Source organism: Malania oleifera, chromosome 1 (assembly GCF_029873635.1).
Source record: "Malania oleifera isolate guangnan ecotype guangnan chromosome 1, ASM2987363v1, whole genome shotgun sequence".
NCBI lineage: Eukaryota > Viridiplantae > Streptophyta > Magnoliopsida > Santalales > Ximeniaceae > Malania > Malania oleifera.
The window spans coordinates 125,288,990-125,300,542 of NC_080417.1; the positions used below are offsets into that span (position 1 = coordinate 125,288,990).

The following is an 11,553-nucleotide window of genomic DNA, read 5'->3' on the forward strand; positions in this document are numbered from 1 at the left end:
ACTTGCATGTACAATGACGTAATAGTTTATAAATAATAATAATAATAATAATAATAATAATAATAAAATTAAGGATGAAGCAAAGGTGATACTACGCATAGACTGCATCACCATATTTAAACCCACGAACGGTATTAAATTCAACATTAAAATATATATTTTCAAAATAATGAATGTCAACAAGAAAATATTAAAAAAGAACTCGAGATTTGCTTATAAGGCCAAGGTACATCAAAACCAACAAGCAACAACCCTTTCATTTTCATCTCTCTGCAGCTATGACAGAGACATAATTCCTACGCTTCATTTTTGACCTGAATCCGCATTTTGGCTAAACCCACCCAGACGTGTTCTACAATATATTTTCCCTTCTTTGCACCCATTACAATAATAGAAACCCAGCAGAGCCCATCTTTAGTTTTGTGTCTGCAGCCTTTCTCTTATGCACTCCGCTTCAGATTGTTCCGTCCGTTCACTCAGTCACTGCAGAGTAACAGAGGCTCCAAAAGATTGAAGATCAAACCTTTTTCAAATATCCGGCGAAACGTCGCCGGCCGGCGATTGTGCTTGACACGCCGCAGATTTTGCCTATTATTATTACGTAGATGTCAACATAAATTGGAGTTTCTACCTCGGTTGACTCGGGACGAGTAAACAAAAAAAAAAACGATTTAAAAAATTTTTCACGCCACGCAGTGTTTACATAGTCTCTTTAAGATTTGAAAAAAGTATATATGTTATCTTCACGTCCGCAACAGTTTATATAATTCCGAAGGAGAAATTGAAGGGGAGAGTCTCTGGACAGAGTGGTTTCTTTTTTCTTTTCTTTTTTTGATTTTTTATTTTCGTCTGTCCCTTTTTGGGTAACTCACAACTAATGGCGGCGGCATTGGTGGGTGATGATCTGGCGAGGTCCGCGAGTAGCCGGAGCTGGGCGTCGGCGAGCGTCCGGGCGGCCTGGGCAGCGTCGCCGGACGTTTTCAGCCGCAGTGAGCGGCGAGAGGAAGACGAGGTGGAGCTCCGGTGGGCGGCCATAGAGCGGCTGCCGACGTACGATCGGCTGAGGAAAGGGATGTTGAGACAAGTTCTTGATAATGGGAGGGTGGTTCATGATGAGGTTGATGTTGCAAAACTTGGGATACACGAAAAGAAGGTATTAATGGACAGCATACTTAAAGTGGTGGAAGAAGACAACGAAAAGTTCCTCAGGAGTTTAAGAGACCGAACTGATATGTCAGTTTATTTAATATTGATCGGTTTATTATTTTATTATTATTTTAAATTTTTGCAAATTATTTTTTAATTTGCGATTTGATAGGGTTTATGAGATTTTGATGTTGATTTTTTAAACGCAGGGTTGGAATTGAGACTCCAAGGATTGAAGTGAGATATGAGCATTTATCAGTGGATGGAGATGTGCATGTTGGGAGGAGAGCTCTTCCCACTTTGTTTAATTCTACCTTGAACACAATCGAGGTACTCTCTCTCCCCGGGGAGGCGAGAATTTCCCTACACCCTTTTTTGGTTGCTGTGAAAATTGAGGAAACGAAAAGAAAATTGCCTATGGCATGGTCATGTTTGAAGTCTTATTAATTTGTTATAGTTAATATCGAAAAAATAAGGAAAGTAAGAAGTCCACTTTCCTGCATTTCTATTTGCAGTTCTATTTTGGGTACCCCGTGGTTTCAAGACATGGAAATTCTAAGATTGAATTTTTTTTTTTAATATTTTTTTAACTAATGGTAAGGTCTCACACAGCTCTGTTGTCCATGTATATAAAGTTACCACCATAGGCATATGGGATAATAATAAAAAATCTTCTTTAGGTTTGTCAGCTTCCTGAAATTCAAAAAACATTTATTGATCTTTATCTTGTTCCTTTGTTCTTTTAGCTGGAAAATAGCTTAGGTGATGAAATTTATTGGAAAAAAAAGTTAGTTACAATAATGAGCTCTTCCTTCTTCTGAAATTTATATTTAAGTTGTGAAATAACAGTAAATGTTTTCTCCAATATTTGTGACAAAGTTTCTCTCTTACTAACGAAATTTCATGGAAGATGCAGCTTGATTCTGCACCTCTAATAATTTGTTGGTGTACAATAGGGAGTTCTTGGATTGGTTGGACTTGCCCCATCTACGAAGCGAAAAATCCACATACTTCGTGATGTTAGTGGGATAGTGAAATCATCAAGGTTATAAATTTTTGAAGTTGTGTTATTTGCACTCATTTATTGATACCATTCTCCATTGCAGCCAATTGTTTATCTTACCCTATGTTTGGGTGGGGTGAGGCTTTGGAATTGTTTGTGTGCATTTAGATAAAATTTAATAAAAAGTTGTATTAAGTTTTGTTCAGATTCAGTCAAATTCAAATTTAAGGTCTAAAATTCATGTTCTCAAACACAGCATTTGACGAATTTGTTTTCTAGCATTGCCTTAATGTAATTTGTATATTTTGGTAATTTTCAGGATGACCCTGCTTCTGGGTCCTCCGTCCTCAGGTAAAACAACATTGCTTCTGGCACTTGCGGGGAAGCTTGATAAGAATCTTAGGGTGTGTTTTCCATTTCTCTTACAGTTCTTTAATTGTTTGTTTGTCTGGGTAGTGAGTTGCATTGGCATTCGGATGTATGTGGATTTTCTTTTATACTTTTCCTTGCTGATAACTCGGTGCTGTGAACAGGTAACAGGGAAGATCACCTACTGTGGTCATGAATTGAGTGAATTTGTCCCTCAGAGGACCTGTGCCTATATCAGTCAACATGATCTTCATTATGGACAAATGACAGTGAGAGAGACATTGGATTTCTCAGGACGCTGTTTGGGGGTTGGCACAAGGTATCATAGGCTAGTAGAACTCTCGAGGCGAGAGAAAGAAGCGGGAATCAAACCAGATCCTGAGATAGATGCGTTCATGAAGGCCACAGCATTGGCAGGCCAAAAAACCAGTTTGGTTACTGATTATGTTCTCAAGGTGAGTCAAGTCTAAAAATTGGTATATGTGTCTTCTTGCATAAAGAGCCAATTTTAAAATATGGTTACATCCTAACTTAACAGATACTAGGATTGGATATTTGTTCTGATACTATGGTTGGTGATGAAATGCGAAGGGGAATATCTGGTGGACAAAAGAAACGTGTGACAACTGGTTCGTTTTCGAGATAAAAATTTCATTTCCTTTTTGCTGGATCATGAGCAGTTAAACCTATTTCGTGCATTCTGATAATTTTGGGTTTAAACTTAAATCTGTGCAGGAGAGATGTTGGTTGGACCAGCAAAGGCTCTTTTTATGGATGAAATATCAAACGGGCTGGACAGTTCCACAACTTTTCAGATTGTCAAATTCATGAGGCAAATGGTTCACATTATGGATGTAACCATGATCATTTCCCTTCTACAGCCTGCACCTGAGACATTTGATCAATTTGATGACATTATCCTTCTTTCGGAAGGTCAAATTGTTTACCATGGTGCACGCGAGGGTGCTCTTGAGTTCTTTGAATACATGGGTTTTAAATGCCCTGAAAGGAAAGGAGTTGCTGACTTCTTGCAAGAAGTAACTTCGAAGAAGGACCAAGAACAATACTGGTTTAGGGGGAATGAGACTTACAGATATATCTCAGTTTCTGAGTTTGTGCAGGCTTTCAATTCTTTCCGCTTGGGCCAGCAGCTTTCATCTGAGCTGCAGGCTCCTTTTGATAAATCCAGAATGCATCCTGCTGCACTAGAGAAACGGAAGTATGGTATCTCCAACCAGGAACTCTTCAGGGCATGCTTCTCAAGGGAATGGCTATTGATGAAGCGAAGCTCTTTTGTATATATATTCAAGATCACCCAGATTACCATCATGGCATTAATTGCCATGACTGTGTTTTTGAGGACAGAAATGCCTCATGGCCATTTAGCAGATGGGGGAAAATATTTTGGAGCTCTGTTCTTTAGTCTCGTCAATGTGATGTTTAATGGGATGGCAGAGCTAGCAATGACTGTTTTCAGGCTTCCAGTCTTCTATAAGCAGAGAGATTTCTTGTTCTATCCTGCATGGGCTTTTGGCTTACCCATTTGGGCTCTCAGGATACCTCTATCATTCATTGAATCGGGGATATGGATCATTTTTACTTATTATACCATAGGGTTTGCTCCTGCTGTTAGCAGGTGAGTGTGGTTCAGCAGTGTTGCTTTATGAGTATTATGTATTTCCAATTTATAACTTCAGATTAAATACAGAAAAATGGATTTTACCTCAATGACATTTGATTTGTTTCTTTTAGGTTTTTCCGACAGTTCTTGGCATTCTTCGGTATTCATCAAATGGCTCTCTCACTTTTTCGGTTCATTGCTGCAGTAGGAAGAACACAGGTAGTTGCAAATACACTTGGAACCTTTACCTTGCAAATGGTGTTTGTACTTGGAGGATTCATTGTTTCTAAAAGTAAGCAGTTGGTCTCTTTATGGGCTTTATTGTATTTAACCAAATCTGTTCATGTACCAATTTATAATTGTTTTATTGAAAAAATTCTTATATATGATAAAAAAAGTTTTGAATTCATTCTTGTGATTGGTAACATTTCTTGGATGATCAAATCAGTATGATAATGCATTTTATTCTGTGTGTACAGATGATATTGAGCCATGGATGATATGGGGCTACTACATTTCTCCTATGATGTATGGACAGAATGCTATAGTCATGAATGAATTTCTTGATAAAAGATGGAGTGCAGTAAGCTGATGACATAGTTTGATTAGTATTTTGAAATCTGTATTCTGTAGTACTTTAAATATTTTTCATTCATTACATGCAGTGTTGCAATTTCAATTGGGCCTTGAAAGTGCTCCTGCACCTCAGCAATCATCTAATTTCATGTTTGCATTTCCTTTTCCAAATGCAGCCTAATACAGATCCAAGATTTAACGAAACAACAGTTGGGAAAGTTCTTCTGAAGTCCAGAGGCTTCTTTGTGGATGACTACTGGTTTTGGATTTGTATTGGAGCACTAGTGGGATTTTCTATTCTTTTCAATGTTTTATTTATTGCTGCATTGACGTACCTGAACCGTAAGTTATCTTGTTTCATTTACTAATCAAGGTTTCTAATTGGAAATAAATTCCAGCACTGAGAGCCCTTTTTCTTCTTTGGAAACTAAATTCAGCTTTGGGTGATTCAAAAGGGGCAGTTATTGAGGAGAATGATGGTAAAAAGAAACAGCCATCCTCTGGTCGGTGCAGACAAGAGACACTTGAAGGTTTGAACCTTTGCCTCTCTTTGGTACTTATTTCCTGTTTCCATTAGTTGTTTTTTAATTGAATCAAATGCCAGTCTAGATGAGATTTGAGTACTACAGCTGTTAAACTTTGTGTAGCAGAACATCAATACCTTGTGATGCAGGACAGTAATAGAATATCAGAAACAGAAAGAGAGACAATGGAAGAAGAGAAGAGGGGAATGGCAGTAATAGAATATCAGAAACAGAAAGCGAGACAGACTTAAGGGAGAGAAGAAGAGAAGCGGGGAATGGCGAGATGAGGAACTGCTGAACCAAACAGAGAGAGAGAGAGAGAGAGAGAGAGAGAGAGAGAGAGAGAGAGAGAGAGAGAGAGAGAGAGAATCTGAACTACAAATATGACTTCAAATTGATTACAGACGACCTTCGAATACAATATATTTAAGCACTTGTACACCCAACAATACAACTAAAACAAAATACAAAATAATCCCAACTAAAACAAGCTATTTCAAAACAGTTCCAAAGTACTTAGAATATACAAAATACCCCTAAATTAACTGAACTTCCGAAATATCTAGATTTACTAATTTAAAACAAAATCCCTAATCTTCAAATGAAATGTGATCACCTAGAATTATCCACCAGCAATCCTCCATCACTTTGTTTTGCAACAACTGTGGCATGTCTGAAGGGGTTAAGCTGCCATTGCCCTCTGGTTTTCTCATAATATAATGTACTATAAATTAAGCTATAATACATGTTTAAAGCAAGAAAACTAGCATTATTTAATGCATGATAGAGTTGGGATGGCCATAGGTTGTCATTAGATTGATTTTTGGGATGAAATTATAAATTAGGGATAATTATTAGTACTTATGAAAACTCAATTCAGCTTTGCTCCATTAAGCCTTTGGCTTCTCATCAGATCATTTAAAGGATAGTAGCAAACATAAGCTAAATATTCAGCTAAAAAAAATCCAAGTCATGCATGATTGGTAGTGGAGAAAGATTAAAGGGTGTTATTAATCAACATAATATATGTATAAACAAAATAATCTGATCCCCACAACTTTGTGAGGAAAAATGTGAAAAAAAATTATACTTGTCTACTTGAAGTCGATTGCAGTGATTATACTTGTCTTTTTATTATCAAGCATTTTGAACATTTATGGTTGGTTGGTTACTGATATGGCAGTGAGAAACTCTTCAGAAATTGTTGAAGTTGAAGATTACGAACCAAGAAGAGGAATGATTTTGCCCTTCCAACCCCTTTCACTAGCATTCAACCATGTTAACTACTATGTGAATATGCCGGCTGTAAGATACTCGTTTCTTAAAATTTCTTATTCTGATATTCACACGTCTTGTTGTCTTTTGAGTGTTCATTTTTCAATTAAAGAAACATGATATAAGTGAGGCATGACTTTTTTATCAACATGATGAACATGTAGAAGGTTGCATCAAGCACTTCCATTCTTCATTTCAGTTTATGCTGATGGTTGAGGAATCTTAAAATATCAGCACAAGTTACTTGTAGAAATTTTTCTCATAAAATGTGAGCAATGAGGTGAAGTTTTGATATTTTGAGCAGGAAATGAAGAGTCAAGGAGTTGAGCAAGATCGTCTCCAATTGCTAAGGGATGTTAGCGGTGCTTTCAGACCAGGGATACTGATGGCCCTAGTGGGTGTTAGTGGTGCTGGAAAGACTACCCTGATGGATGTATTGGCAGGAAGGAAGACTGGCGGGTACACTGAAGGAAGTATCTGCATTTCTGGTTACCCAAAGAACCAAGCAACATTTGCTCGTGTTAGTGGATACTGTGAGCAGAATGACATTCATTCACCACATGTTACTGTTTATGAATCTCTCCTGTTCTCAGCCTGGCTTCGTCTTTCATATGATGTAAAGAAAGAAACACGAAAGGTATGTTGCCTGCCCCCCTTTGGGAATCATATCGATCTGAACCACCATGAAAGTTCATCTTTCAGGACCTCTTATGTTGAACTTCTCTGATTGAGTGAATCTTATTTCTATTTTTTCCCGAAATAGATGTTTGTTGAAGAAGTTATGGAGTTGGTTGAGCTCAAACCACTGAGGGACGCATTGGTTGGACGTCCTGGAGTAGATGGTCTTTCAACAGAACAGAGGAAAAGGCTGACAATAGCTGTAGAGTTGGTTGCAAACCCTTCTATCATCTTCATGGATGAACCGACATCTGGGCTTGATGCTAGAGCCGCAGCCATTGTTATGCGTGCTGTGAGAAATACAGTTAATACAGGGAGAACTGTCGTCTGCACAATTCACCAACCGAGCATAGACATTTTTGAAGCATTTGATGAGGTGCAAATCCATTTACTATATTTATTTTCTGCTAGAAGTTCAATATACATTGTTGGCCCACAACCTAACAGCATATGCTTTTAGGTAAAGTTGTAATCTAACATGGTATTGGAGCTGTTTACCAGGAGGTCCTGGGCTCTAGTTTGTTGCTCGCTTTTACTGTGTGGTGTTTAAAAAGTAATCATTGTATTCATGAAAAGTAATTAGTATTATGTTCTGCTGTGCATTTATGATGTTTTTTCAAATCAGTGACATGTCTGCTGCAGCTATTGTTGATGAAAAGAGGGGGGCAAGTAATTTATGCTGGACCTCTTGGCTGCAACTCGCACAAGCTTGTGGAATATTTTGAAGTGAGATCCCCTCCCCTGGTTCATTAATTCAATTATCCATTGAGAAAAAGGAAAAGAGGTTAAATACAGATGCATATTTTCTTTGTTTCGGATCTCACGCTTTTTTAAGCCTTGACTTGGACTCTCTAGAAGCATAGCTTTACAAGTACATGATTGGAACTACAGTGTGGACTGATATCGATGACCTATTGCAGACTGTCCCAGGGGTTCCTAAGATCAAGGATGGTTATAATCCTGCTACGTGGATGCTTGAGATTAGTACCCCTTCAGTTGAGGCTGAACTGGATGTGGATTTTGCTGAAATATTTGTCAACTCATCCCTTTTTCAGTAAGTTAAATGTGGCATGTAATTTTTTTATGATAACCGTTTCTCAATGCCTCAACTGTCCTTATATCTTGTTGTTGCAACTCAGGAGGAATCAAGAACTCATTAGAGAGCTTAGTAGTGCTGCACCAGGTTCGAAGGACCTCTACTTTCCGACCAAATATTCTCAGCCTTTTAGCGCTCAATGCAGTGCTTGTTTTTGGAAGCAACATTGGTCCTACTGGAGGAACCCACAGTACAACGCCATCCGCTTTTTCATGACTATAGCTATTGGTATTTTGTTTGGGGTCATCTTCTGGAACAAGGGACAGAAGACGTAAGTCTTTAATTTATTTATTTACATCAGAAATTGACTTTAAGTTATCCTTTCCGCGGGTTTAAAATTGGATAATTGCAATCAAAGTCAATCTGAAACTATTCTGTTAACAGAGACAAACAACAAGATTTGATGAACCTCCTGGGAGCTTTGTATTCTGCTGTGCTTTTTCTTGGAGCCACCAATGCTTCTGCAGTGCAACCTATTGTTTCCATTGAGAGAACTGTTTTCTATCGTGAAAGGGCAGCTGGGATGTATTCCGCACTGCCTTACGCATTTGCTCAGGTAACGTAACTTTAGAGAGCGCCCTCTAGGTTTGATACTGCATAAAACCAGCCTGTAGTCGAGATCTTTTGTCATATAACTTCTTCTACAAAATCTTTAGGATAAATTTAAATGCAATATGTCTTAGTCTAATGGGGATTTTTGAACCCTTTTGACCAATTTTGTGCTTGGGTAAGCTCCTGTTTATGATATATATATATGTTGCTGTGCAGGTGTCTGTAGAAGCAATATATGTAGCAGTTCAAACTCTTGTTTACACTCTTCTCCTCTACTCCATGATTGGGTTTGAATGGAAGGCAGCCAAATTCTTGTGGTTCTATTACTACATATTGATGTGCTTCATCTATTTCACATTGTATGGGATGATGGTTGTTGCCCTTACTCCAGGACACCAGATTGCAGCCATTGCCATGTCCTTCTTCCTAAGCTTCTGGAATTTGTTCTCCGGTTTTCTCATTCCTAGACCGGTAAGTAGGGATATCTTAAGAGCCCGTTTGGTGCGTGGTAGTTGCAATTCTTTATTGGTAAAGCTGTTTTCTAGTGTTAACTGCAGTATGGTTTTGGGCAAGGTCTTAAATTTCAATTTTGACTCAAAATTTAAAGGTCCAAAAGTACGGAAATTTCGATTTTGATTAGAAAAAATAACAGAAATCAGTAGCAAAACATGAAATTTTTTGTGAATCTTTAGAAATGGTTAACAAATGTAAGTTTTTTGACTATTATATTACAAGTTAAATACATACATGTTGTATATGAGGTGGAAATGTTGTAATATAGTATGTGTATCAAACATATTTGTAAAATAATGCACATTAAACATATTCAGTTAATACAAATAAAATCCATAAATCATTTAAATATTATTTTTTATACAAATAATGATAATTTAGACATGAATGATTAAATAAAATGTTACTTTAAGTTTATTTTTTCATATAATTTTTTTTCAATAAAAATAAATAAAATAAAGTAAGAGAGAAATTTCACTTCACTCTTAAATCACTCATTTGAATTTCGAGGAAATTTCATTGTACGGTTAAACTTTCGACAAGCTTCGCCTAAAATTTCGAGATTTTGATAAATTTATGAGATTTCAACAGAAATTATGCAAGACGACAGAAATTATGCAAGATAGAAATAGATAGCCATTTCGATTTCGAGGGTGACGGAAACTGGAAATTTCGACACTTTTGTGGAAATTTAAGACCATGGTTTTGGGTCACATTTTCTGGTTTCTATTTCTCCATAAAGCTTACAGCTGATTTTCTGTAATATTTGTTGACTTCAGGATCGTATAGAAGTTACCTAAACATTACGTAAACATATATTTGTTTCTCCATAAAGCTTCCTTGAATGCCTCATTCCATGTAAAACTCAACAGTACATTTTATTGAAACTGTCGCAGCAAATCCCCATTTGGTGGAGGTGGTACTACTGGGCTTCTCCGGTGGCTTGGACACTTTATGGCCTCATAACCTCCCAGGTTGGCGACAAAAGCACCAATCTGGAAATACCCGGAGCAGGAAGCATGCCATTGAAAGTCTTCCTCGAAGAAACCTTTGGTTTTCATTATGACTTCCTTCCAGTAGTTGCTGTAGTTCATGCTGGTTGGGTTCTCCTCTTCTTCTTTGTCTTTGCCTATGGCATCAAGTTCCTCAACTACCAAAAGAGATAACCAGCTTTAGCTCCCAACAGCAACAGGAATGTATTACTTAGCAGATTTTCCCCTGCATTTCTGGTTTCATCAGTTTGAGAATCGTCCAATTTTCTCTATTACTCGTTTTCCATTGTCTATAGTTGCATTAATTTGTTTCATGTTACAGACCACTATGTTGCTTAATGTTATGCCCCCACGCCCGGGATGTCTTGGCCAAAAGTTTGTAAACACTTGACCCTCAATAGGGTAAAGCAAACAACACCTCATCATAGCCGAATTGATACTATTGCCTTTGGTATAGTTCCATTTTGGATTAAAAACTTTATTTTACGGGAAAAGAAAAGAAAAAAAAAAAAAAATAAGGGAATTCATTTTTCATTACATCATTTCTCTAATTGTGTAATTGGATTCGTTATGTTGGGTTTGGCTAGCGAAATAACTATTTCTAAAAATAAGATCTATAATGAAAAATTTAAGAGTAGATATTTCGTCACAATAGTTATTCATGCTATTTCATCCAACATGAAATAAAAAAGAGTACGAATTTACATAATAAAATTTAAAATCGTTACTTCGTTTACTATCTGTTATGAATTTATCAAGAGTTTCACATCATTATTTATTTTCGAGAAATGATATTTTTTTCATAAATTATTAAAATATTTTATTATAAATTATTTTTTTTATTTCTAAAAAATAAGTGTTGCCCTAGCCACATGTAACAAATGAGTTTCTCATTTATTTCTCCAATACTCAAGTCATCACGCACGTGTCACTATACGGCCAGTTGCCAAGCATGCCTCACTAAAGATCTTCCAAGAACAATAACTATGACGAAACCCATCAGTAGGTGAGATCTTCCAAGAACAATAACTATGACGAAACCCATCAGTAGCTACCATACAGCCTGGTGGTTGGATTGGTGGGTATGTGGTATACAGTTTTAATGAAGCTGGAGAGTGTCGAGTGAGAGATGGGCTTCTTTTTTTTCCCTATTTTTTGGGATACCCCAAGAACTCCATATCTTGAAGGAGCCCTTTGAACCCCTAAGT

The 11,553-nt window shown here is 37.1% G+C and overlaps 1 protein-coding gene across 2 annotated transcripts; it reads left to right on the top strand.

Annotated features, from left to right (window-relative positions):
* The first annotated feature begins 249 nt into the window (after nucleotides 1-249).
* Nucleotides 250-10,882, top strand: LOC131166749 (pleiotropic drug resistance protein 2-like). Of its 2 annotated transcripts, none has more exons than XM_058125322.1 (20): nucleotides 250-1,233; nucleotides 1,356-1,476; nucleotides 2,103-2,191; nucleotides 2,469-2,553; nucleotides 2,683-2,973; nucleotides 3,057-3,147; nucleotides 3,254-4,154; nucleotides 4,271-4,431; nucleotides 4,619-4,722; nucleotides 4,892-5,057; nucleotides 5,153-5,245; nucleotides 6,423-6,544; nucleotides 6,819-7,151; nucleotides 7,278-7,568; nucleotides 7,835-7,918; nucleotides 8,113-8,246; nucleotides 8,332-8,559; nucleotides 8,673-8,844; nucleotides 9,057-9,311; nucleotides 10,250-10,882. In XM_058125322.1, exons 1-20 carry the CDS (start codon nucleotides 878-880, stop codon nucleotides 10,517-10,519), a joined length of 4,347 nt encoding a protein of 1,448 aa, XP_057981305.1. In that variant the 5' UTR covers nucleotides 250-877; the 3' UTR covers nucleotides 10,520-10,882. The 2 variants fall into 2 exon arrangements, with proteins under 2 accessions (XP_057981305.1, XP_057981312.1); XM_058125329.1 differs by having other exon boundaries at nucleotides 6,438-6,544.
* The last annotated feature ends 671 nt before the right edge of the window (nucleotides 10,883-11,553 follow it).

Coding starts and splice junctions, on each gene's coding strand:
- LOC131166749 (XM_058125322.1), top strand. CDS start 878: ATGGCGGCGGCATTGGTGGGTGATGATCTGGCGAGGTCCGCGAGTAGC. Junction 5,058..5,152: donor TGCATTGACGTACCTGAACC/GTAAGTTATCTT, acceptor AACTAAATTCAG/CTTTGGGTGATTCAAAAGGG. Junction 7,569..7,834: donor TTTTTGAAGCATTTGATGAG/GTGCAAATCCAT, acceptor TGTCTGCTGCAG/CTATTGTTGATGAAAAGAGG.